This window comes from Vulpes vulpes, chromosome 12 (genome assembly GCF_048418805.1).
Source record: "Vulpes vulpes isolate BD-2025 chromosome 12, VulVul3, whole genome shotgun sequence".
NCBI lineage: Eukaryota > Metazoa > Chordata > Mammalia > Carnivora > Canidae > Vulpes > Vulpes vulpes.
The window spans coordinates 144,725,217-144,752,271 of NC_132791.1; the positions used below are offsets into that span (position 1 = coordinate 144,725,217).

Below are 27,055 nucleotides of genomic sequence, written 5' to 3' on the forward strand. Positions count from 1 at the left end.
GCGTAAAAAGGATAGATGACTCAAAGAGTGAAAATTCCCATCCAGTCCTGACACTTAGCTTGTACTAGTCACTGGCTCTATTAATTAATGACCTCACTTCTGCAGCAGCATGGCCCCGGATGGGACAACTCAGTCAGCCCTGCAACCAGCTGCTCCCGTGCTAAGACTTAGCCATTGCTCCTCCAGGGGCTGGCCACGGTTTATTAGAGCTGCCTGGCCTTGCAGGACGCCAGCCCACATCACAGTGGGCTATAGTTGGCCTGACCCATTTAGCGCTGATTCCTAGAATCTTCCAGCCTACAGTTATTTCCTTCTACAAGCCAACTATTTTCTTTGATTTTACAAGCAAGGCACACTAATTATAGGATGCTTGAAACGTATGGAAGAGTATGGAGAAGAAAGTACAATTTTATATTTGTTCACAAACTAGAAGCAATCATTTTTTTGTTAACAGTCTTGTGTGTATATATTTGTACCTAGTGGAAATCGTGCTCTTTACTAAATGTTGTGTCTTGGTTTTTCTTTCTTTCAATATTATGTCACGAGTATTTCCTCATTTTATTAAAAATTGTTCAAAACTGTCATACTGATAGCAATTTAATATTTCATCATGTTTGTACTATATTTGTATTTCATTTGTTTGTACTATATTTGTCCTATTGAGAAACTGTATAGCTTAGTGGTTTCAAATGCCATCTTTAGATTCAAATAAGACTCAGTTCAAATCCTGGCTCTACCACTTGGAGTTGCATGGCTCTAGGTCAGTTGCTTAACCCCTCTGTAACCAGTGTCTTCATTTGTAAAATGGGATAGTAACAGCACTTCCCCCCTGAGATCTAATGGAATAGTTCATATTAAGCACTTAGTATTGTGCCTTACACAAATTAAAAGCTTAACAAGCATTAGTTATTGGATATCTAATAGTTATTACTATTAGATTGTTTCCAAATTCTTACTACTATAATTAGTTTTTGGATAAATATCATTGTACATAAATCTTTTTTTCCATATCTCTCTTTATTTCCTAAGGCTAGATTTCTGTTAGTGGAATTACTGGTCTAAAGAGTATGAACATTTATAAGTCTTCTTTATTTACTTTTGCTTTTACCAGTCTTGGTGTCATGCTACCTGAAGCCTACATCTTAAAGGCTTTGACCAAAGTTGGTACAGGGATCTTTCTAGATCTTTCTTTCACTAGGTTCTAGATACAGGAGGAGTCATATTAAAAGAGACAAAGGGTATGTTTTTCAAGTTATTTTTCTTAAAACATAAATATCTCCTTAGGTTCTCTCTTTCTAATCTCCTTCTTCTAATAATCTCAGCTGTTTCACAGTGTTTATGTGCTATCTCCCCAGATTAATTTGGTTCTAGGATTGGAATTCAACATTATTGGGCTAAGGGTAAGGATTTGACACTAGTCTGAGTCAGTTGGCAAAAACAGAAGAGAGTGGCCAGACCTATCAAATAGGCACCCGAAGCCCAGGGCAGGGAAAATGATATGTCAGAACAAACTCATTACCACACTAGAAAAACAAGTTAGACGATGAATCATTTCATGAGTTACAGTGTCATCCTTGTATATTAAGGATAGGAGGGTGCGCCTAGATGTATTCAAGGGATTATCTTCTTATATTCCTCAGCTCTAAGTACTTGGCATGCACAGGGAGAAGAAGGTAAGGAAGATAAATATATGTATTGTGACCACATGTTTAAAGAAAAAGATTAAGAAGAGGAAAGAGTAAAAAAGCAGCAGCCAACCCAGGAAATTTTCCTAAGGCACATGGAATACATAGAGGAAGGGGGTCTGAAGGGGGTCTGAAGGGGGTCTAACAAATTATGTGCATGGGCAGCTTCCAAGTCCTACTCAGTAGTTTAAGATTCTTCAAAAGTGTAACTTTGCTCTCAAGCATAGCACATGCCTATTCCTGAGTCTGAATAGTCTAGTAGACATTTGCCATTTTTAAGTTGTCCAACACCAGGACGTACTTCTTTGTGGGCATTCTAAAACAGGGAAGAAGCAGGTAAGGCTTCCCACTGTAGAAGCCTCAATGGAACAAAGACTTCTCCTCATTGCCAGAAAGTAGCTACAAGTGGATGACCTAAACCTACCTGCTCAGATGCTTTCCTTCCTCCACTGGCACAGAACACTCAGCTCCAGAAAATTACTTATAGTAGCAGTTATATCCAGAGTCTGGTAACAGTTGCACCACGGAGCATCCAGGCAGGGCAGGGCAGGCAGTGGCGTGACCACAGTGCCAGCTGCAGTGTCCTCACCAGATTCTTTCCAGGCTCCAATTTTGGCTGTGGTTCTGGCTTCTGCTGTCCCTTGTATCCTACTCATGAACATTTTGCTGGCCCTCCTACTGATTTCTAGCTATTTTTCCAATAATTAATTTTTTGCTTAAGAGAAACAGTTTGATTTCTTTGCTGGCATCAAATCACAATGATCAGTAAAAATTGCAATAATAGGTAGTGGGGTAGATAGGTGAGGAGATGTGGTAGGACAAATAGTGACCTCTCTACCCCCCAAAAATGTCCATGTCCCAATCCTTGGAACCTTTGAGTTTATATGTATTTATATAATTTATATAACAAATATTTATTTGCTACATTTATATTTAGCTATATTTATATGTAATTGTTATAATTATATTAAATTCACAAAGGAATATTTATGTATGAATTATATTTATATTGCAAATATACATTTATATATATTTATATAATTTATATAGCAAAAGGGACTTGATTGAGATAGGGAAATTGTCCTAAATTATAGGGGTAGGTCCAAATGAAATCCTAAAAGTCCTTACAAGAAGGCAGGAGGGTCAAAGTCAGAGAAAAAGATTGGAAGATACTATGCTTCTGGCTTTGAAAATGGAAGATGGGGCCACAAGCCAAGAAATGAGGGCAACCTCTAGAATCTGGGAAAGGCAGTGAAGCTGATTCTTTCCTAGAGCCTCCAGAAAGAACATAGCCTTGCTGATATCTTAACTTTAGCCCAGTGATACTAATTTCCCACCTCCAGAATTATAAAATAATAAATTGTATTGTTTTAAGCCACATGCTATGTGGCTCAAGTTTGAATAACTTGTTAAAGTAACAATAATAAAAAAAGTAACAATAGGAAACTAACACAGAAGATTATTACTTCCTCACAGAAAAGCATAATCTTTATTAGTGAATATTGTGAACCTCAGAGAGATTATAACACTCTTACATATTATTGTTTTATTCTACAGAGCTATGATACTTTATTAGGAATAGGACATGAGGAAGATTAAAAGAATCCAGAGGACAATTTGAAACTAATTAGTATTTCAGGGAACATTGTGTGTCTGTTTAACCTGGTTTAGTAACCATGAATCTACACATTTATAATTCATCTCAATGTGAAGGAATCAGAAACCCCTAATTACAAGTAATGGAATTTTTTAAAAGTACAGTTCTGTGTACCAGCCTCTAATCTGCATTCTATTTAATATCACTGATATTTAGTTCCACTGACATAACATTTGTTTTCTCTCTTGTACTCCCTAAAAGTTCTGAAAAATTAATGTGAATCTTTAAAGTCATTGGTAATACAACAGCCAACGGTGATTTGTGAGAACAAAACACACTGTGGTTTAAAATCTTGCTCATACTTGCCTTCCTCTGGAGAATTGTCAAAAAAAGAATAATATGATTTCTCTGGGAATCTTTCCTACTTCAAGTAGCAATTCAAGCAAGTTAATTAATCATTATGAAATGTGACTGCCCTTCCCTCAGGCCTCTGACTTGTCATTAAAGGGATTAGGGAGCCTGGGCCTTTCTTTCATTGCAAAGAGACTTGTATTACAGCAAAGTTGGACAACACCCTGATCAGAAGTCATCTTTTCACTTTTTTTGGTATCAGTAGTAGTGAATTTAGGAAACTGACTTTCACATGTTCAGTGTTGGTTTTCTATACTCACAGATTATCTTTTCCTCTTTGGGGCTTTTTCTGTACTGCTTAAAGACCCCAGGAATTTTTTTTTTTATAGTGACTTTCCAGGTCAGTGGTTTAGAAGCTCCAATTTTAGCAGCCCTTAGTGGTTCTCATAGCCTCATCCAAAGCTTCACATCCAGAAGCAGGGCAGGGTCTAGGCAGAGGGGGTCATGTGGGACATGATGGCACAGTGGTCCTACATCCTGTGATTCTGGGAATCCGGGCTGCTCAGCAGACTCAGGGTGGGCGGGGTGCTCAGCAACTTCAGGAAGCGGTGGGCAGGAGGAAGAGGAAGCCTAGAGGTGACCAGATACCACTAGAGATAACAGCCTGAAATTCTCATGTACCCACCCTGTTCTGATCCCCAAAACCACTATTACTAAGGCTATGGCTTCGGCAATCAGGTCTCCCCGATTCTGTTCACATTTCCTGCCCACACCCTATGTCATTTTTCATGACATTTCTCTCTCTTAAAGGGTGTGTCTAACCCCTAGAGCAGTGGTTCTTACACTTTGCTTCAGAAGTATCACTTGACTGGAGGCTCAGCAATCTGCATTTTAAACTAATATCCAAGTTTTTCTAGTGCAGTTGGGCCACAGACTCCACTCTGAGAAGTACTGCTTTCTAGACATTTTATTGGACCAAGGCCAGCTGGAAAAATTCACATTATGAATTTCCCAGTGGAGGTCCTGTCCTTAAGAGAATCACCTTTTCCACTTATACTTTGTCTTCATCTCAGACTGCCCCATCCTATTTCCTATTCTCCTCTCTCCTGTGGTTTTATTTTCATTGCCATAACCCAAACCTGCTTCCAGACCTTATATTCAGGCCCATATAAAATTAGTCAATAGCATCCTATGGTTCCCTCTTTTCTCATGTTTTTGCATTTTCCTAACAAACATTATATTAAAAGTGAAGTTCTCCTGGTGTTGTTTTATTATTAGCTAATGTATAAAGGAGGATTTGGTTCCATGGCTGAGGGGAGGTTGACACAGGGCCCAATTAGGTCTCTGAGGAAGACCAGCAAAGTTATAGCGAGGTTGCTGGTATCTCACAGGATGTGTTTTGCCCTAGCTTTACTGTTACCAGCTTTGTAACATTTGGCAAAATTGCTTGATGCCCCTGGGCCTCATCTTCTTCATCTGTACAATTGGAATAAAACTTTTATAGGGCTTTAGTGATGAGTAAAGAACAATATGTACATATGTACAATATGTACATTTTATATGTAAAATGCTTACCACAGTACCAAACACATAGTAAACATCCAATAAATGTTAGCTATTATTTATTTATATCATTTATATTTATATATTTTATATATAACAATACAATTTATGTAATATATTAAATTATGTGTACTATGTAAATTATATTTAATGTAAGTTATTTTATGTGCTATTATTTGCATACACTATTTATACCAGGATAAAAAATATGGATCTCCAAACTAGAGAAACTTCTTCAGTGTGTTTCCTAAGCCTGATATTATATTCTGAGGTTTATTATTTTCCTTTTTTAGTATAAGACTTTGCTTTCCATTAAAGTCCAAATACTCTAAGGAAGGAAAACAGAATAAGTTTAACAGATCACTTAATTCTTATTATAAATGAGTTTGGGTTATTTGTTTTTGTTTTTTTTTTTGGAGATCAGGTCTTTATTTTTTATTTTTTTTAAAGATTTTATCTATCTATCTATCTATCTATCTATCTATCTATCTATCTATTTATTTATTTATTTGAGACAGAGAGAGAGAGACAGGCAGACAGACAGAGACACAGGCAGAGGGAGAAGCAGGTTCCATGCAGGGAGCCCGATGTGGGACTCGATCCCAGGTCTCCAGGATCAGGCCCTGGGCTGAAGGCGGCGCTAAAACAGTGTATGTTCTCATTCATTTGGGGAATATAAATAATAGTGAAAGGGAATATAAGGGAAGGGAGAAGAAATGTGTGGGAAATATCAGGAAGGGAGACAGAACATAAAGACTCCTAACTCTGGGAAATGAACTAGGGGTGGTGGAAGGGGAGGAGGGCGGGGGGTGGGGGAGAATGGGTGACGGGCACTGAGGGGGGCACTTGACGGGATGAGCACTGGGTGTTTTTCTGTATGTTGGTAAATTGAACACCAATAAAAATTAATTTATTAAAAAAAATAAAAAAATAAATGTAAAAACTGAACTGAGGATAAAACTAAAAAACAAACAAACAAACAAACAAAAAATAAAACCGCTGAGCCACCCGGGCTGCCCGAGATCAGGTTTTTAAAGACCAAGGAAAGTGATACAGAAGAATGCTGGGGTATGCAGGGGAAGCCATATCTACTGCATGATTTGTCCAGCAGTACTATCTAGGCATAATTTTGAAAACACATTGCTTTGAGATAAATCACTTCAGTGAAACATCCATAAGGATTTTAGAGAGTAAAATAGCAAATTCCTGCATGGAGGGATCATTATTGCCTGAATTGTCTTCATAAATAAATGAAACTTTAATTAGTGGAAAAAATTGGCTGGCCAAAAGCCCCATTATCAAACAAGTTGGTTAACTGAAGTATTATAGAAATTGTATCTTTTAATTTTTTTGATTATGACAATTCAAACCGTTGTGAGGTTTGATTCTTACTGCCTTTATATTTATAGTGCTATGTCATTTATTTTTTTATGATTGCTTTTATCGACTGTCTTCTCTAAAAGTCAGAGATCTTTGTCTCCTTTGTTAACAGAGATTCTGTGAGTACGTAGCAAGTGGCTGGTGCATGGTAGAGGCTATTTGAATATTTCATGTATGACTAAATGAATGGCTGTCTTTTCCTAGATATCTTTTTATTTATTTTTTTTCCCTAGATATCTTTTTAAAAAGCAATTAATATTAAAGATTTATTAAAAAGCAATTTGGCAACTTGCATCAAGCATTTTAAAATGTGCTTAAGTCTTGATTCAATAAGATCTAAACACATAAGGAGAGTTTATATAAAGAGCTATTTCAAGAAGTTTATTGAAAATGGAAAAAAATGGATAAACCTAGATATTGTTGAAATAGGGAAATGACTCAATGTTTTACAGTACATCCATACACTGTGTGGCCATTAAATAGGTTTTTTAACTCAACAAGATAGACTAAGTAAGAAAAACAGGAAATAAAACAATATACACATCACAACATCAATCATTTAAAAAATGACAAAGACAAAATACCTATGATTTTACTTATATGTGGAATATAAAAAAAACAAAACAAATGAACAAACAAACAACTTCTCTCTTAAATACAAAGAACTGGTGGTTGCCAGAGGGGAGTTGGGGGGGATGGGTGAAATAGATAAAGGAATTAAGAGGTACAAACTTCCAGCTATAAAATAAATAAGTCATGGAGATGAAAAGTATAACATAGGGAATATAGTAAATAATATTGTAATAATGTATCATGAGAGAGAGAGTAACTACTTATGGTGAGCACTGAGTAATGTATAGAATTTTGAATCAATGCTGTACACCTGAAACTAATATATCAATGTATGTTAATTATACTTTAATAATAAAAAATATGTGAATAGGAAAAAAACTAGTGTTAAATTCATTAAAATGTAAACAGCAGTTATTTCTAGGTTGTATACTGCAATAAATTTGCATTGCTTTTACAAACAAAAAAAAGATAAATCTTCTTCTTTCTTTCTTTTTTAAGATTTTATTTATTTACTCATGAGAGACACAGAGAGAGAGAGAGAGGCAGAGACACAGGCAGAGGGAGAAACAGGCAGAGGCAGGAGCAGGCTCGGTGCAGGGAGCCCGACCTGGGACTTGATCCCAGGTCTCCAGGATCACGCCCTGAACTGAAGGCGGCGCTAAACCGCTAAGCCACCTGGGCTGCCCCCCAAAAAAGATAAATTTTCAAAAAAATTTAATAATAGCACTTTTCCTACACATAGTCACCGTTTCTCATTTAATGTGTCTCGGAAGAAATTTGTACCAGAAGAAAAATTTCAGGTTCCTCTTAGCTAACATATTGAATTGGATAGATGCAAGTTTTCAGGGATATTAAATTTTAACTAGCATTTTTGCCCTTAAGTGATTTATTTTTCCCTTAGGCAACAAAGACTTTATTTACATTTATACACATTGTAGGGTGGCTATGGTTTCTATTTTCTTCTATCTGAGGTTTAAGACGTTTGCCTTTAAAGGAGAACATTTGTGGTCCTATACTTGTAGAATACTTTAGGAAGCTGCTCCTCCACTTTGAGGTAACTGGTTAAAGAAAGAAATTGTTAAATTGCTAAGAGCTGGTGATGACTAAGAAAACCTATGTTCTTTAGGTTTAGGTGCTATTAGCCACTAGCAATGGGCTATTTAGCAAGTCATGCCTCAGTTTTCTCATTTGTAAAATGATACCAAGTAGACTACCAAATATGGGTTGTGTAATGATAAACAAGCCTTTACATAGTAGTACTCTGCAAGTGGTAAGTAAATATTAGTTATCTACTTGAATCCTCTTGCTAGACGATTCTAAATTTCATTTAAAAATAACTGAGTTATCAACTAAATTCTGTCTGTTTATAAAATTGTATCTAAAGTCCTAAGTATTTTTAGCAGCCATGAGCTTAAGAAAGAATATCTTAATTTAAAAACTAACTTTTAAAAAGGAACTGATAGGGGCACGTGGGTGGCCCAGTTGTTTGGTTAAGTGTATGCCTTCTGCTTGGGTCATGATCCCAGGGTCCTGGGATGGAGCCCCGTGGAGCCCCACATCGAGCTTCCGGCTCAGCCGGGAGCCTGCTTCTCTCTCTCCTCCTTGTTCGTGCTATTACTCTTTCTCTTTCTCTCTTGAATAAATAAAATCTTTAAAAAATTTAATTAAAAGGAACTGATAGCATTGCAATTAATTCCCTTGGTAATGCATTTCTAAGATTTGGACATTAGGGGGCGCCAAAAGAACTGTTTCGTTAGTCTGCCATTTTCACTCCCTCTGCTTATGTTGCAGCCATCAACATTTATAATGTATGCTAAAGTGCTTTAAAAAAAAAAAAACCACCTCAGTTCCAAGATCCTATATTATAATAAAGATGGTATTAACACTCGCGTAATTATAATTAAGTGCTTCAGCTCTGAAAAGAAAAATTTCAATCTAGGATATAAGCTACCTACAATAGGGAGACATCAGGAGGTTAATGGGAGCTTATTATGAAGTATGCCATTTACAATAGATTCACTTTATTTGCTTACTGTCGAAGTCTATTTAGCCAAGATTTTATTGAATGGCATGTGTAAATGGATGGAAAATTAAACTAATAATCTTAAGAGCAGGGAAATATCTAAAGATAAACAATAGGTCAACTAGATTTTGCTGAGAAGAGAATTAAATAATCCCATGTTTAAGTGTTTTAGCTTTCTGATTGCATACAGTAGGTAATCAATATTTATTGATATTATTTGATTGTAGCTCTCTTAGAAGAATATATTTTATCAAAATGGCCTAAAGAGCTTAACATAACTCTTAATGATGTGTTTCAAAACCAGGTCTTAGATAATTATATGCCTCACCATCAGTCCAGATGGTTGTAAGAAAGGCTTACTCTTGAGCACCTCCCACTCCCACTACCTTAGACCCATGGACACAGACCTTCTGGGAGCAGAGACAATGAATATTCATACCAGGTGGTTTTAATTGGCTTTTATGCCCAAGAATGTTTGAGAACCATTACATAAATTGTAGTCAGCCTTAACAAAATCAAAGCAAAATGACAATTTAAATGTAACCACCTGCTCTATGATAGTTTTGTCAATTTTGATACAAGAAACAAATATATATATAGAAGAGACACAGGTCAAAAGAAAAGCCTCAGAGATTAAATATATAAATATACTCACCTGTTTCAGCTGTTTTATGAAAAAATGGTGAACTCCAGGGCTGCCAGTACCTTTTACCTGTTTCTTGGCATCTCACTTGAAATATATACTTAGTGTTTGGCTCCAAGTAGAATTCTGACTGTTGCTCATATGGAAAATTGGTGTCAAATTCTTTAACCTAAAATGAATGAATAACAATGATGAAACAATACAGTGTGCTTTGAAAACAATTATTCTATTTAGGCACATTAGGCATATGCCTATTATGTTCCAGGCGCTCCTCTAGACCCTGGGAAAACAAAGAAGAATAGGGTACTTTATATAAAACATGACCATAAATAATCAAATACATGTTATTTAACATTAAAAGTGAAATACACATCGCTTTGTGTTTGACAGTACTCTCAGGGTTTTATATCTCAAGGTCCAAAATGTAATATATTCTTAATGTTGGAGTAGCTGATTTTAATGGGATGGAAGAAAAGGGGGACCTGAGAGCAATTGTTTTAATCCAGACTTTCTTCCACTGCACCTCCTCAATCTCTCTCTTGCTCTCTCTGCAGTTGGATATTTAGATCAATAATTCTTCATGAATGATGAAATAATTTCACTTGCTAATGATGACTTCTGGAAAAATTATTCATAAATTAAGCTGTTAAGTTGATCCTTATTGCAGACTTTCACCAATTCTACATAGCCTATTATTATATATAGGTTTGTATGAGAGAGAAAATAGAACATTTAAGAATGTAGAGCCATGAAAACCCAATGGAAGATAAGCATGCGCACAGCTGATGTCTAAACATACAAATCATTTTCTGGGGCACTATGACTTGCTATAAAACAATGAAAAATGACCCTCTAATAAGTTGGTTAAATGGGAGAGAGAAACCAAGGCAATTACAAACCTTCAGTATGTTGTGATAAGTGGATTGACTGAAAAAAAAGTGAAGTATGATTGAAAATAACTATAAAACATGCCTTGAAATGCACTTGGGCAACAACCAGGAGGAAACAGTTACCAGACACTTAGGAAAAAGAAAGTTAAAACTGTCAAGATTTAAAAAAAGAGAGAAAGCAAAGTATAAAGGCCACTGAGGGATTCTTTTGTGAAAACCCAATCTTAACATAAATCTTTAAAATGTTCAATGTATTGAAAATATAAGATCCATGAAAATATGTGTTTGGGGGATGTCATGAGCCATCTAAAGTATCATTCAGAGTTTCCATAAGCTGTGTCTCCACCCTTGGCCCTTGGTATTTTCTGCCATGTAAATATGACCGACAGGCATCTGGGGTCTCCTGGGATCCAGGAAAGATTTTACTTGTAGTCAAAATTTGACTTTCAAATGCACTCTGCTTCTATTTGTTCTCTTGGAAGGCATTTGTTATTCTCTAGTATTTCTCTTGCCATTACATTTAAAGATAAGTCCCTTTGAAGAAGAGGAATACGCTCAAGCACAGCTAGAATTCTAAAATGGAAGAATTTTACAGAATTGTTATCAGACTTGTCTCTACCACGAGGCAAGCCAGGTGACTGCTTAGGGTCTTGTAAGCATATAAGATGATACCTCAAGGTATTTTCAGAGGCTAAAACAAACATTGAGAGGTAATTGAGTACCTATGTGAAGGGTATGATCTCAAGTACAAGAAATATGACTTTTTAAAATAATAGTTAATTTCTATTTAAAGCCTCAATTAAGGAGCACCTGGGTGGCTTAGTGGTTGAGCAACTGCCTTTGGCTCGGGTCATGATCCCAGGGTCCTGGGATGGAGTCCTGTATCGGGCTCCCTGTGGGGAGCCTGCTTCTCCCTCTGCCTATGTCTCTGCCTCTCTCTGTGTCTCTCATGAATAAATAAATAAAATCTTAAAAAAAATTAAGCCTCAATTCTGAAAGGAGGTGAGGCATGGGAACTTAATCTCCATCAATCTGAATTTCCTATTCTTTTAGAGTAACATTAAGTTTCCAGGAGCATCCTTGGGTGGAGGGAAGGAACCTCCCTCCTTGGGTGGAACCAGCCTAGTCAGGCAGGTCTCCAATCCCCACTTCCTCCAACTCCCTACCTGGGGCAAGACCCGGGGTGCAGGAGCCCTTCTCAGGGACCTACCACTGTCTAAACTCTTTTGGTTCCTCATCCTTTATTTATTTATTTATTTAATTTTTTTTTGCTTTTTGCTTTTATTTATTTATTTGTTTGTTTATTTTTTTAAATAATAAATTTATTTTTTATTGGTGTTCAATTTGCCAACATACAGAATAACACCCAGTGCTCATCCCATCAAGTGCCCCCCTCAGTGCCCGTCACCCATTCACCCCCACCCCCCACCCTCCTCCCTTCCACCACCCCTAGTTTGTTTCCCAGAGTTAGGAGTCTTTATGTTCTGTCTCCCTTTCTGATATTTCCACCCATTTCTTCTCCCTTCCCTTCTATTCCCTTTCACTATTATCTATATTCCCCAAATGAATGAGAACATATAATGTTTGTCCTTCTCCGATTAACTTATTTCACTCAGCATAAAACTGTGGAAGGAGACTCGGTGTCCATCGGAAGATGAATGGATAAAGATGTGGTTTATGTATACAATCGGTTCCTCTTCCTAACTCTCTTCACCCTCCTACTTACCCCTCTCTCTGCCCAGTTAATCTTTACCTAGTGTTTGGTGGAGGACAAGTGGGGTAATGATTGAGAAACTCAGTCCTGACTAATCACAGTTCTTCCAAGTCTTCTATCTTATACCAGCATTTACACTTTTGAAATGCAAAGGTCAAGGGTTTGACCCTTTGCTATCTGTGTACTGTGTACTGTGTACTGTACTATTCACACTCTATACTGTGTACCTTTACCTGGAAAAGAATAAATGCTTGGTTTTATGTACTCCATGAACTAAGAATCATTTTTACATTTTTAAATCATTGTATGAGAGTCAAAAGAATACTTTGTGATGCATGGAAATTATGTGAAATTCAAATTTCAGTTTCCAAAATTAAAATTTTACCATACCCGTTCATTTATCCATTGTCTATGGCTCCTTTCACACTACAAATGTAAAGTTGAGGAGTTGGGTCAGAGGCCTGTGGCGTGCAAAGTCTAAAATGTTTACTCTCTGGCCCTTGAATAAAAAGTTTGCCACTTTCCATTCTGATAATATCTTGCAAACATGGTGAATGTTTCTAAAACCCACGGAATTTTCTGTAAGAAGTATCGCAAGCACCAACCCCACAAAGTGACACAGTACAAGAAGGGCAAGGATTCTCTTTATGCCCAGGGAAAGTGGCATTATGACAGGAAGTAGAGTGGCTATAGTGGGTAGATGAAGCCAATTTTTTTGGAAAAGACTTAAAACTTCAAAGAAGATTGTGCTGAGACTTGAATATTTTGAGCCCAACTGCAGATCTAAGAAAATGCTGGCTATCAAGAGATGCAAGCATTTTGAACTGGGAGGAAGGGCCAAGTGATCCAGTTCTGTTTCACACTGTTTTATTATGAAGACAATGAAATCTTGAGGTTATGTCAAAAAAAAAAAAAAAAAAAAAAAAGGCTGCCAGTGCTCTAGCTTAATTAGAGAAATAAATCACCATTAATCCACATTCTTAAATTTACAGCAAAGACTTCTCTGCTTTATCATCACTACTGTTGGGCACTTATTAAAGGCTGTTTTCAGATGTTATCCACATGAGCCACATATTGTAAAAATCAACAGAGATACAAAAAATGATTACAGAACACCCTGCTTTCCAGGGGCTTATGGTTAAAGGATAGAGACACAGAGGTGTAAACAGGTAAATAGATAAGCAACGTGGTAATACTCCTGAGCGGGGGTAGGCAGAAATGTGCAAGGATTGGTGGTGAAAAAGCTCCATTTTTAACACTAGTTTGAGGTGCCAAGGAGCTAGCCCATGAAGATAACCAACAAGTAGATAACTATTTTCCCCATGGTGTCAGCCTTCAGGATTACCTGCAAGACTGGCTGGTTCCCTTCACTGCCTCAAAGTCTAGATAGCTTAGTTAAAGCGGTATGAAAAGCAACATTAATTCAATAATTTTGATTTTTCAGGGGGGTTTTCTCTGCTCTACCAGACTCATTGCATGGCTCTCCTGGAGGTTAAAATGAAGAATAAGGGCAGCCCGGGTGGCTCAGCAGTTTAGTGTCGTCTTCAGCCCAGGGCCTGATCCTGGAGACCTGGGATCGAGTCCCATGTCAGGCTCCTTGCATGGAATCTGCCCCTCTCTCTGTCTCTGTGTGTCTCTCATGAATAAATAAATAAAATCTTAAAAAAAAAAAAAAACGAAGAATAACAACAGCCAGTAATTGCTGAACTTGAGCTCTATTTCAGGCTCTGCACTAACTTCTTACATTGTTTGATCATCCCCACAACCACATGAGGTAGGTGGTTGTCTTATTCCTACTTTAGGCATGGGAATACTGAGATACAGAGAAGATAAGGAACTTGCCCATTACTAGAAAGTGGCAGAACCAGGCTTTAAATTCTAGAGCCTGTGCTCTCAGCTCATGGCTTTGCTGCATAGCTGCCTGTCTCTTTGAAGTAAAGAACCTCCCTCAAGAAATATGGATGGAGGCCGAGGTGAGGTAAAAGATCAAATCTGTAGTTCTTTATAGCTTCTTCTCTTCTTGCCTCTATATTCCTGTCTCCCTACAAGGAGGCAAAGACAACACTTTATGGATGGTCCAGATGAAACTGATAAGGTAACAAATGTTAAAAAAATCAAAGTTTCATTCTGAATCTTATTAACTGGACTTGGGTCATCTGGATAGAAATGGGAATTCATGCTTTTCTGTGTGAATGGCTGTATTTAGAGGAAGCATGGTGGAAAGGATAAGATACAGATTTTGGATTGAAACCTGTTCTTTAATTTCTCAAATATTCTTTGGGTGCCCAAAGTGATATAGGGTCTGCGAAAGGCATTTAGTTACTAACAGTGTAAGTTTGAAAAACCCAGCTTGAGGTCTTTTGAGCTCTATGTCCTCATTTCTGTAACAGAGCTGATACTTACCTATCCCAACGGATTGTTATGAAGGTTAGATAACATAATCTTTCAGCAACTTCATTTGCCTGCTTCTGAATTACCAAGTCTCACAATGGCATAATAGCACCAGCAGGGGGAGCAGAAAACAAGAGTTTCAACCAGAAAATGGTTTCTGAAAACCTATTCAGAGATACTGATATTATAATTACCTTCTATTTTCTAAACATTCTCATAGCCTATAATCTCCTCCTAATGATGCCAATAAGGGAGTTCTGTATTATCAATATCATTCTACGATCATGACCCTAACCAAAAGGCCCCAGGTGTCCTATTAGAATAAAATCCTATTGACTCAATATCTAAGACTTGAAAGATTTCAGTTGGGTTATTATCCAATTTACCTAATTTCCACATTTGCGAGAGGGTTGACTGTGGAGTTGTGTTTTGTTTGTATCCTGCTTGTCCCAGGCTTTAAGCATAGAGCTGCTGGCCACACAGATGCCATAACTATTTAGTCAGTGAGTCCAGCAGGTAATTGGCCAAATGATGTGGAACATGGGCTCACATCTAAATGTAATCTAAACCATAAAGTTCATATCACATTTCTGATTTAAATGAACAGGGGTAAATAAGCAAGTTAATGTCAGGAATTTATTTTTAGAATAAATTTTTAAAGTATGTCATAAAATCAGTATAGTTTTATCCTCATCTTCTTGACACTCTTTAAACACATTGCTCTGCAGCAAAATTGACATTCAGGATGATGAAGGAGTAGAAAGCTTTGGAGTCACACTAACCATCAAAGATTAGTGTTAAATACATATCATTGTATTTAACTCTCTAAAAACAGATAATGTTATTCACGATACATAACTCTTAATTAAGCAAAGCCAGAAAATCCACTCCTTGATTAGTTTGACTAAATGGCAATTTATTGTACTTGAAAATAATAAAATGACATTTCTTTTTAAATACACCAAAAACTGGAACTTTTTCTCCAGTGAGACTAGTATCCTTCCATAATTCAAATTAGTTTTTATTATAATGTTCACAGGTGCTATGACATGATGTGATTTCATTAATGAACCTTCTACCTATGCCTCTCCATATCAGATAGTAACATATCATTGATATTTAAAGATGGTTAGTTTGTCTAGAAATTCACTTTTTACCTTAGCCTCATAAGACTGAGGCCTATATTAGTAACAAATCTTATAATTTGAGTTGCGTTTTTAATTTAAAAAGAGACTCATAATACTGAAGTTCTTCTTTTTGAAGTTATTACCCTAGATGCCTTTAAATTTCAGCATAGAATCCTCACATTTTATATATCATCACTGATGTAAATTTCACCCTAGGAGGTACTGAATTACAAGGACCCAAATAGTTGGGTCCCTCTTAGTTGGACATTTGTCTGCTTAGCAACTTACAAAAGGTAAGAAGACATTTTCAGGAAACATCTCTCTTTGGGGAAGCATATGATAATGATGATTAAAACTAGTAATTTAGGGCATCTGGGTAACTCAGTCAGTTAAACCTTGACTCTTTGCTTTGGCTTAGGTTATGATCTCAGGATTGTGGGATCGAGCCCTGTGTCCGGCTTGCACTCAGGGAAGAGGCTACTTGAGATTCTCTCTCCTTCTGCCCCTCCCCCAGTTGCATGAGTGTATGCACTCACTCTCACTCTCTCAAATAAACAAACAAATAAATAAAATCTTAAAAAAAAAACCGCACAGAGTGGTATAAGGAGTGCCTGGCTGGTTGTTGGTAGAGCATACAACTCTTGATCTCGGGGCCTTGAGTTGGAGCCCCAACGTTGGGCATAGAGATTACATAAACCCAACAAGCTAGAGTGGTTTGAGTATCAGACAAATAGATAAAAACACGTAATATAGATCATCATGAATCCACTGTGGGTTGGCTTTTATTCCATTCACTTACATGCTAAAGAATAGTGAAAGTTAGCTTACCTTCCATGTTTGGTTTGTTGTAGTCTTATATCTCATTTCACAGGAAACGTTTTCAATTGTTGTTTGACTATTCCAGTGGATTATGGTCTTGGGGATTGTAGTATTTATATCCTCAGCCCTGGAGATGATAGCTGCAGAAGGTATCACTAGAAAAATAAATAAGTTAAAAAGCAGCAGTTTAAAACTTGCCTTGAGAGAAATCAATATATTTTCATCAATATATAGACATGTTAAAACTCAAAATACTAAAAACGATTTCATGATCCAATTAACAATTAAAATGAATTTTTTCTTACATTCTAAGCTATTATATAGGAGAAAACTGCTGCTAAGTGAAATTCTATTCAACCTATTTTCCATTTCTTTTAAATGAGATTTTTAGAGTCTACCTTTCCTCTACCTCCTATTCCCTTATAATCCTAGCTAATGAAATTCCAAAGCCTGGCCTAATTAACAAAAGAGAGTGAAAAAGAGACACTGGAAATGTCCCTTCCTGCATTTGTTTAGGGGAAAATGATGTTTTGCATTCTAAATTTAGTTCAGGGAGTCTGATTTGATAAAATATTAAATTGAGACATTTCACAATAATATTTTTATTCTCATATCATAGGGAAACATATGAATAATTAAATCTATTGCTAACTTATTTTGTTATCTATTAAAATAAATCTGTACTTGCAAGTATGATTGAATAAAGCAAGTAAGCAAGTCTCACAAGACTCTAAGACTTTACAAATTATTGCCATGCTCTGTGATAATAATTTTCAAAAGGAAACTGAAATTCTGATAGGTTATCTTACTATTGGTTTTGTTATACTAGGAATAATGATGTAACTGGGATCCCTGTATTTCTAAATTGTATTAATTCTTGTATGTTTGTTCTGTCTGAACAGAATAAAATCATTGGCACTTCCCATTTCTCCTATGTGCATGACAGAACAATGAAAGCCTATGACTTTGGGGATGCCTGGGTGGCTCAGCGGTTAAGCGCCTGCCTTGGGCCCAGGTTGTGGTCCTGGAGTCCCAGGATGGAGTCCTATATTGGGCTTCCTACATGGAGCCTGCTTCTCTCTCTGCCTGTGTCTCTGCCTCTCTTTCTCTGTGTCTCTCATGAATAAATAAGTAGAATCTTAAAAGAAGAAAGCCTATGACTTTGTGAGACATATTATTTAACAAAGAACTAAGGAGCCTGTGTATGTGTTTTTAAGGACTATTATTATAGCTTAATATTCTCTATGAATTAGTTTCCTTTTCATTTATTCTAGGTGGCTAAGTATTCTTTAGGAATATGATTGTTTTATTATTAATGATTTATTATCTAAATTATATGCCCAGGTATATGATTTATAGAGAAATACAAAAATTAAAGACTTGCTATTTAGTAGTACAGTCCTATAATAGAATCATTGGGCTAAAGCTAACATCAGAAGAAGTAGTAGCAAAATAAGTTTAATCGAAGAGCTTACTGTACTGAACTTTTATCATCTGGATGTCACAGTTGATTTCCTTTGCTAGTGTAAGCTTCTTGTAATAAGGATCAATATTGCAGATTTCTATAGTCAGAGAAGTGTTTCCTAGGGCTCTGAGACCACTTGGGACTATTTAACACCCTCAGGCTAAATTACCCACCCACTCTTCACTCTCAGAGTCCAGCCTGTCATTGGTAGAGTAGCACAAGCGTTCCTGAGAAAGAAATATTCTGGGGCAGAAACAAAAGTCTGTTTAGGCCTATGAGAAATGTAGATGGAACAGTAAGTCAGATTTAAGATAGAATCTTAGCACAGGGCAGGTCAGTGCAGCAGAGAGCTAAGCCTTTATGTTTGTATGACCTCATATGATTTCAAATAAACATGTTATATAATAAATACCTGACTATGTACTTTGTTAAATGACTCAAATGTTAAATGTTTGCTCTCATTGCTTAGGTTTCAAATGTTCCCATCATATCTTAGGTTTTTAAAAAGCTGTCATATCGTCATGGAGGCCATGTGTTTAGTTTTCACTTGTATTGAAATGAAGAACCAGATCTGTTGTCATTTGGTATCTTTCCAACAACATATTTTTCCCTATGTGAGAATTAACATTCAAAATGCAGCTGGAAGGCACTGCACTTTCTGCACTGGCATTTATTTCTTCACAGGAGAAGCTGAAGCATCCATCCCACAGCCACTTGGGCACAGTATTACTGCACTATTAACTCAGGCTTGCCTTTCAGCATAGCCTCCCTAACTTAATTAAAGCCCAATCCTGTAGTTGTTCTCAGGAGGGTCCTCTGTCCTCAGTTTCATAGAACAGTTCATTTATCTAACTTGCAATATCTCATTCTTAAAGTGTCATGAATGAGTGTAACTCATCTGTTAATTATCTGGTGCTTTATTGGGTGGAGCCTCCTACATAGTCAACCTGTGTTTTTCTACCTGAGTTTCTAAGAATCTGTTTTGAGATTTAAAAAAGAAAGGAAAAGAAAAAAAACAAAAAAGAAAAGAAAAGAAAAGGAAAGAAAATGGGTGCCTGGATGGCTCAGTCCGTTAAGTGTCTGCCTTTGGCTTAGGTCATGATCCCAGAGTCCTGGGATCAAGCCCTGCATCCCCGCCCCCTCCCTGCTCAGCGGGGAGTCTGCTTCTCCCTCTGCCCTTCCCTGACCCCCTGCTCATGCTTTCTCTCTCTCTCTCTCTCTTAAATAAATAAATAAATAAATATTTTTAAAAGAGAGAGAGAGGGGATCCCTGGGTGGCGAGCGGTTTGGCGCCTGCCTTTGGCCCAGGGCGCGATCTTGGAGACCCGGGATTGAATCCCACATCGGGCTCCCGGTGCATGGAGCCTGCTTCTCCCTCTGCCTGTGTCTCTGCCTCTCTCTCTCTCTCTCTGTGCGACTATCATAAATAAATAAAAATTTAAAAAAAAAATAAAAAAATAAAAGAGAGAGAGAGAGAAAGAAAGAAATGAAGGAAAAGAAAAGAAGAGAAAAAGGAAAAGAAAAAAATGGACATGAAATAACAACTCCAAACAAGAGGTTCTTCTGTGGTTCACAGTGTGAGAAGTCAGATCTGGTGGTGATGGCCAGATGAGATTTTTCCCTTTGTGGGAGGTGGGATGGTGATTAACCTTTGCAAGTTAGCAGGCCTGGAATAAAATCTAGCTCTCCTCCTTACTAGCTGTGTGACCTTGAGCAAATTATTTTCTCTTTCTTCTTTATCTGTAAAATGGGCACAGTAGTACCATGTATGATTGTTTCCAGAATTAAGTGTGATTTGCATGTTAATTGTCTGGAACACTGTAGGCATTTGATAAATGGTGATGATAGTAAGATCATAAGATCACAAAGATAATAATAGCAGTAATACTACTAATAATTTAGTTCTAAAAATGATATTGCCAAAATGATACAGATAGACTTTAAACATCGTTAATCCACTGAGAGAAAACTGTTTTAAGAAAAAGGCATTTTATGACATCCTACCTCAAACTGTAAATTTACAAAAACACATGTAACATGGTCAAGAGAACTATAACTCCAAAAATATATAACACAGTGAAATGCATTACCAGAGTCAGCAGTGTTTGTTTTCAAATCACGTATTCAGAGCATAAGGACAGACTTTTTGGACCAATCCAGTTAGTTGGAATAGTTGAGTTTAGTTGAAACAAAAGTTGAGAACTGAGATATTAGTTCCAATAAAAGACCCCAGTTGTCCCCAAAGGAAATCCATGTTCAACTTCAAGAGAAGGTGTCACATCACCTTCTGATGAAGCCCCTACATCATTAATCAGCAGGGAAGTTATCAGACACATAGCAACATACTTTTAAATAAAGACGGAAGATAGAAGTTGATATTGGAATTAGAGCTCCCTAGCTCCCCAATCTCAAATTTTTCAATGCCACCTAGTTTTGGCTCCTTTAAGTAGAAATTATAATCTCTTCTACAAAGTAGGTTTGTCATGGTCATGTAAAAGCAGTTAGTACTGAAGAAAGTGCTCCATAACTGTGAGCTTACTGAAATCATCCTTAATAATAAAAACAGAAATAATTGTCACTAGGATATCCAAATAGAGGGTAATTCACTTGGTGCTCTTTGGATAAACTTTGGCTTTAGGACTGAGATGTAGCTGCTGTCAAAGGCTCAGGGGCAATTACCTTTTGGAATTTATCTTAAGGAAAATTTTATCTTATCTTAAGGGGCACCTGGGTGGCTCAGTTGGTTGAGCATTTGCCTTTGGCTCAGGTCATGATTTCAGAGTGCTGGAATTGAGCTGCATTGGGCTCCCTGCTCAGTGAGGAGTCTGCTTCTTCAGCAACCTCCGCTCCTCCCTACCCCATACTCCTGCACATACTCTCTCTCAAATAAATAAATAAAATCTTAAAAAAAAAAAAAGGAAAAAGAAGACAACTACTATGAAAAAGTTTATCCAAAAGGTTGTTTACGGCAGTATAGATTATGTTGGTAAAAATTTGAAAACAGCCTAAACCCCCAACAATAAGGGACTAATTAAAGATATTCATTAAAAATAATATTGTAGATTAAATCAATAGTAATATTTATTCTATATTACAAGTTTTAGAAGGCAAGGTCTAAAATATCTGAAGCAAAAAATGTTAACATTTGTGAAACCTGGCTGGTAAAAATAGAGATGTCTACATAATTCAGCATTTTTAATGTTTTTTTTGTTAAATTAAAAAAAACCATAACTTCCAAAATAGTACATACGTAGAATTCTTTAGTATGCTCTACTTCTCACAATGTAAGACTCATCACAGCTTATTATAATCTTTCTTTAATTCCATTTTCCTTGGTAATTTGAAAGATATTTAGGGCACAAGACACCTTGCTTATCTTACTCTCCTTATGCTTGAACATAAGAAGGTCTCAAAAAATATGTATAAAACCAGATGCACCCATGTAGAAATAAGACTGGAAGGATATACAAAAAAGTGGTAGCAGTACTTATCTTTGAGTTGTCTCAGGCTGGTCAATTATAGGTAACTCTTGTTTTCTGTATCATGACCTACAGGAACTTCAGGGGAACTCATATCTTCATTTGACTAGGTCAGCACAAATTAGCTGTTTAGTTGTAAAGATACTATTTCTCATCCTTTACCTATATCATCCAGATTAATTTGCAGTTGTTTTGACTTCTCCATGCCCAATGCATTTGCAGCTTGAACCCAAACCAAATATTTCTTGCCACCTTGCAATGAATCAGTGGAGATGTTAATATAACTTGAAGAAAGATATTGTTGCTCTTCTTCTTTCTCTAAACTTAAAAAAAAAAAAAAGATTATGATGACTAGTTATGTTTGGTTTGAATTGGTTCTTCCTCAACTTTTGATGCTACTTTTTCAGCCTGCTTTTGAATACAAAATTGGTCATTTGAAAATTTTTTTAAAATAAATTCAAGACTCTTCAGGGCCAGATTATGACTTTCATGGGCCTTAAGCCCCTTTCCCTTCATGGACTTATTCTTCTGTCAAGAGAAAAAATAGTATCTATGTGTGTGGGTTGTGTATGTTTATATAGATACATACATATTCATATAGATTATGTTTTACAACTGTTGATATAAGAGTAAATATATTATTACATATTAAAACATTTTTGGGCCTAATGGTTTATTTTTTATGTATAATACAATTTTTTAATGAATATGATCATTTATATTAATATATATCAGAAATCTCAAATACAAAAACAATTGCATTCATGTAGTTAAAATTCTATCTGTAGCTCCCTCCTTTGTACACTTTCTTTAAATGCAGTTTCCTTTCTGCCTTTTAACTTTTAGAATACTTTATTTTTTCTTTTTCTATTTTTATTTACTTATTTATTTACTTAATTTTTTAAGAACAGAAATGCAGACATTTTATTTTATTTTTTCCCTCAGCACCCCCACCCACCTCCCCTCCAGCAACCCTTAGTTTGTTTCCTACGATTAAGTACCTCTTAGGGTTTGTCTCCCTCTCTCTCTGATTTAGTCCTGTTTTATTTTTTCCTTTCTTTCCCTATGATCCTCTGTTTTATTTCTTAAATTCCATGTATGAGTGAGATCATATAATTGTCTTTCTCTGACTGACTTATTTCACTTAGCATAATATTCTCTGGTTCCATCCATGTCATTACAAATGGCAAGATTTCTTTCTTTCTTTCTTTCTTTCTTTCTTTCTTTCTTTCTTTCTTTCTTCCTTTCTCTTTCTTCTTTCTTTCTTCTTTCTTTCTTTCTTTTCTTCTTTTTTTTATGGCTGAATAGTAGTCTATCTAATAGTTTATTTTTTCTTTTGATTTAAAATGAGATTAAACATTTTCATGGACTCCTGAAAGTATCATGGGCCCTGGGCACTGTGCCCACTATGCCTACTGGATAAATCAGCTCTAGACAGAGCTTGAAATAAATGAGTACCTTCTGGGAAAGAGCATTGCAAAGCAGCTTGGTACAAGAGCTTTGAGTCAGATATTTCTACCAGATATAGTGAGGGGTAAGGATGGCATGAACCATCAGGATAGAATGAGAGATCTGGATGCGAAGAGAAAGACCAACCTTCCAGAAAAACAAAAACAAAAACAAAAACAAAACTAACAACAACAACAAAAACCCACCCAGCATGTTCTAAAACAAATGGTGAGCCACTTTCACGAAACTTCAGCAAGTTCATACTCTGGAGCATGAACGCGCAAGAAGTACCTTAAAGTAAAGCAGACAAAATCATTAAGACTTCCTGTGGACTTTGAAAACAGAACTCACTGGATCTGGTGGCCGATTAGGTAAGGGGAACGGAAATAATTTACTGCCAAAGAAGCTGGAGAAGATAGAGGGGAGAGGCACACTTTGGAGTGCAGATAGAGCTATGAAATCATCACTTCAAATTATGTTTATCTAAGTTTTTATAGTTGAATGAGTGAGGATTGCTAATCAGCCAATTTAACTTTGTGAAATTTCAGATGTTATTTTTTAAGGCTAAAATTTTAAATCTTATGAATTTCCAATTTCCACTGGCTTTGGTCAGCAAGTTTGAGCCTCTCTATTATGTTTGGTAAAAATTTCTGGCGTGCCTGGCTGGCATGTGACTCTTGATCTGGGGTTCCTGAGTTGGAGTCCCATGTTGGGTGGAGAGATTACTTAATCAATTAATTAATCAATCTTAAACAATTCTACTCCACAATATTTTTTGGGGGGATTGGAGGTAGTGGTGAGGAGGAATACTGGGAAATGTTCCCCCCCCTTTTCTGATTTCTGTGAGGAGAAACTGTCCTCAAAACTCCCCCATTCTGGGCAGCCTGGGTGGCTTAGCGGTTTAGCGCTGCCTTCAGCCCAGTGTGGGATCCTGGAGTCCCGGGATCGAGTCCCACGTCTGGCTCCCTTGCATGGAGCCTGCTTCTCCCTCTGCCTGTGTCTCTGCCTCTCTCTCTCTTTCTCTGTCTCTGATGAATAAATAAATGAAATCTAAAAAAAAAAAACCCCACAAAAAAACCCCCCAAAACCTCCCCCATTCTGTCTTCCCCACCCTTCTTCAAGTCTCTTGAAGGTGGGAGTGATTCTACTTACTAAGAACTGGACTGTGCACCTCTGTCCCTTTCTCTCTCCCACTTTCCCTTGGGGAGTCAGAAGACCAGAGAAATGATATTGTTTGGTCTTCTCCAATAAGATGTAAGATTTAAGGAGTTGTCCCCTAGGTGGGGATGTGCAGCTGTCTATACTGGATGTGATTGAGGGCAAGGGCAGTAAATCTGTTTATTCTGGGAAGAGCAGTATTAAAATGTTTACTCTTGCCACATAACAAAGCCATGCTCTCCATTAACAAGCTTCATCAGTAATATTATAAAATATTTTAAATGTTTAATTATTTAAATAAATATTTTAAAATATTTAAACATAGCTATTTTATATATTTTTAAAAATATTTTATTTATTTATTCTTGAGAGACACAGAGAGAGGCAGAGAGGCAGAGTCACAGGCAGGGGAAAGAGAAGCAGGCTTCATGCAAGGAGCCTAATGGCAGGATTCGATCCCGGGACTCCAGCATCACATACTGAGCCGAAGGGAGATGCTCAACCACTAAGCCACCCAGGCATCCTGCTATTTTATATTTCTATTTTCACCTGTTGGGTTTTTTATTTCTCTTAGTTGGTTTAGAACTCTGCAGAGATAAATACTGAGCCACCTCAGACTCTTAACACCCCATTATCTCTACTCTGATCTATTCATAACATGAAAGTGGTTTTCACTAGACTTCACTAAGCTTACATTTCTTGATCCCTTTGAACTACCAACTCTTTTTATTTCCTTTTTTTAAGCTTCTCAGTCAGATTTTCTACATCCTTGGTAACTACATCCAAATTACCATTTCCACTTGTTCTTTAAGCTTTTTGTTGTGATTTCTGTCTTTACTTTTCCCATGAATCTACTCTTCTAAAATGACATCCTTTCCAAGGTGAAGTCCTCTGAATCCTCTTTGTAGCATCTGTTCCTCCTAATAACTTACAAGTCTTACTTCCTTTGCTACCCAGACCCTGTCTTCTGAGTGGGAAGACATATTTTTCTCACACCTGCTTAGTGACACCTTTTCTCCTCCTGCCCTCCACTTGGATTGCCCTCCCTACTCCTCTAACCCCACCACAGTGATGGTCAGCTCTTGGTGCTTGCCTTTTCCCTCAGCTTACTCACATTCCTGGCTTCAATCACTATTCCACACGTACAGCTACTGACTATCTGAATTCTCACTGGGAGCTGCATTTGGATATCTGCCGTAGACCAAAACTGTAGCATATTTACAACTGAATTGTCTTCCCATGAGCATAGGCACTTCTTGCCAGTTTCTCTATTGTTGTCAACAGCATGCTGCCTTTCTGATGTCCTCTCTTTGCCATTTTTAACAATTTTTTCTCTATCATTTAAGAACCAACTAAAGAAGACGGAAACATTTAACTATTATTTTTTTATTTTATCTTTTGTTCCTATAGCTGTGGACATGGTCTAGGCCTTATCTCTATGTTATCTGTTTGGTATATTACTTGTAAATTTCTATGTTAATTGTAGTACATTGTGGAAACTAATAATATAGATCTGCTAATTTGGAGAGAAATAAGCTCAGAATTTGAACAAGGGTGAAAAAACAAATACCTTACAATCTTATATTTAACAAACAGAAATGCTTCACAAATTTGGGTGTCATCTTTGACTAGGGGTCATATTCATTTTCTCTGCACTGTTCCATTTATAGTATTTGTGCTACTGAGACAAGCACCGCTTGGTTTCTTTATCTAATACCATCAATTTTTTTCTGTCCTGGGGGGAATGACTTGATAGAATTTGTGGTAAAGGAAGAGTTTAAAGATCATGATCATTTCATCTCTACAGCTGTACTTCGGGTCCTGTTACTACTATGCATCTCTTCAGCAACTCCCCAAATTTCTCCAGCCTCACAATACCCCAGCTAGGATTATAACTTGCCAGCCATTACAATCTATTAGAATCCAGAGTGGCATGCTTCCTGAGACAAAGAACTGCAGGGAGGAAGAGAGGAACCAGCCTCATTCTACCAAGCAATAAATGCATTTTTTAATCAAAATACTACAGAAATTAAATATCTGTATTTTAAACTTATTGCCATGACCAGAGTGGGTAATCTCACCAGGCAACCAAGGAATCTCTCAAAGGCTGACAGAGATACATGGGTAAGGGTGAGAGGTCTATGTGGCATGCAGGTGGTAGCAATTACTTTAGTTCAGCTCAGGTTTTTAACCTTCAGTGCATATTTTCCAGTGCTGCCTCTTTCCTCTCAGCACCAGGCAGATCACTATGAACACCATGAGAGGATAAGGACATGTCATACTGATGAAAAGCAGAAATTTTAGAAAAAACCTGGATTCAAATTCCAGCTCTGCCCCTTGATGAAATGTGGGAGTTGGAGCCAGTTACTTAACCTCTATGTACTTCAGTTTACTCATCTGTACAACAGAAAGAATAGCATCATTGTGATCATGAGTAATTAAGATAAGTGAATAAATGAGATTAGGAAGCATGGAACAGGTGGCTTCATAGGCAAAAAAGGGCTTATTAAAACACACAATTATTATTATTATGAATTAAAAGGTATTTATGACATGACTTTTACACATTCTAAAGATTACAACTGAAACCTTAAAGGGACATCTGGGTGGCTCAGTGGTTGAGCATCTACCTTCAGCTCAGTGCATGATCCCAGAGTCCTGACATCGAGTCCCACATCAGACTCCTCATGGGGAGCCTGCTTCTCCCTCTACCTATGTCTCTGCCTCTTGCTCTGTGTCTCATGAGTA

General features: G+C 36.9%; 1 protein-coding gene and 1 non-coding gene across 2 annotated transcripts in view; both read right to left on the reverse strand.

Moving 5' to 3' along the window:
• Nucleotides 1-27,055, reverse strand: part of IL23R (interleukin 23 receptor) — a 65,657-nt gene that overhangs the window by 16,552 nt on the left and 22,050 nt on the right. The window contains exons 5-7 of the mRNA XM_025983259.2: nucleotides 21,863-22,023; nucleotides 16,766-16,911; nucleotides 9,828-9,984 (exon numbers count right to left, since the gene is read on the reverse strand). Of these exons, the coding sequence (XP_025839044.2) occupies nucleotides 9,828-9,984; nucleotides 16,766-16,911; nucleotides 21,863-22,023 (464 nt within the window). The remainder of the gene's footprint in view (nucleotides 1-9,827; nucleotides 9,985-16,765; nucleotides 16,912-21,862; nucleotides 22,024-27,055) is intronic.
• Nucleotides 25,895-26,001, reverse strand: LOC112907922 (U6 spliceosomal RNA). Its single transcript, XR_003232833.1, has one exon. It is a non-coding gene; the product is annotated as a U6 spliceosomal RNA (small nuclear RNA).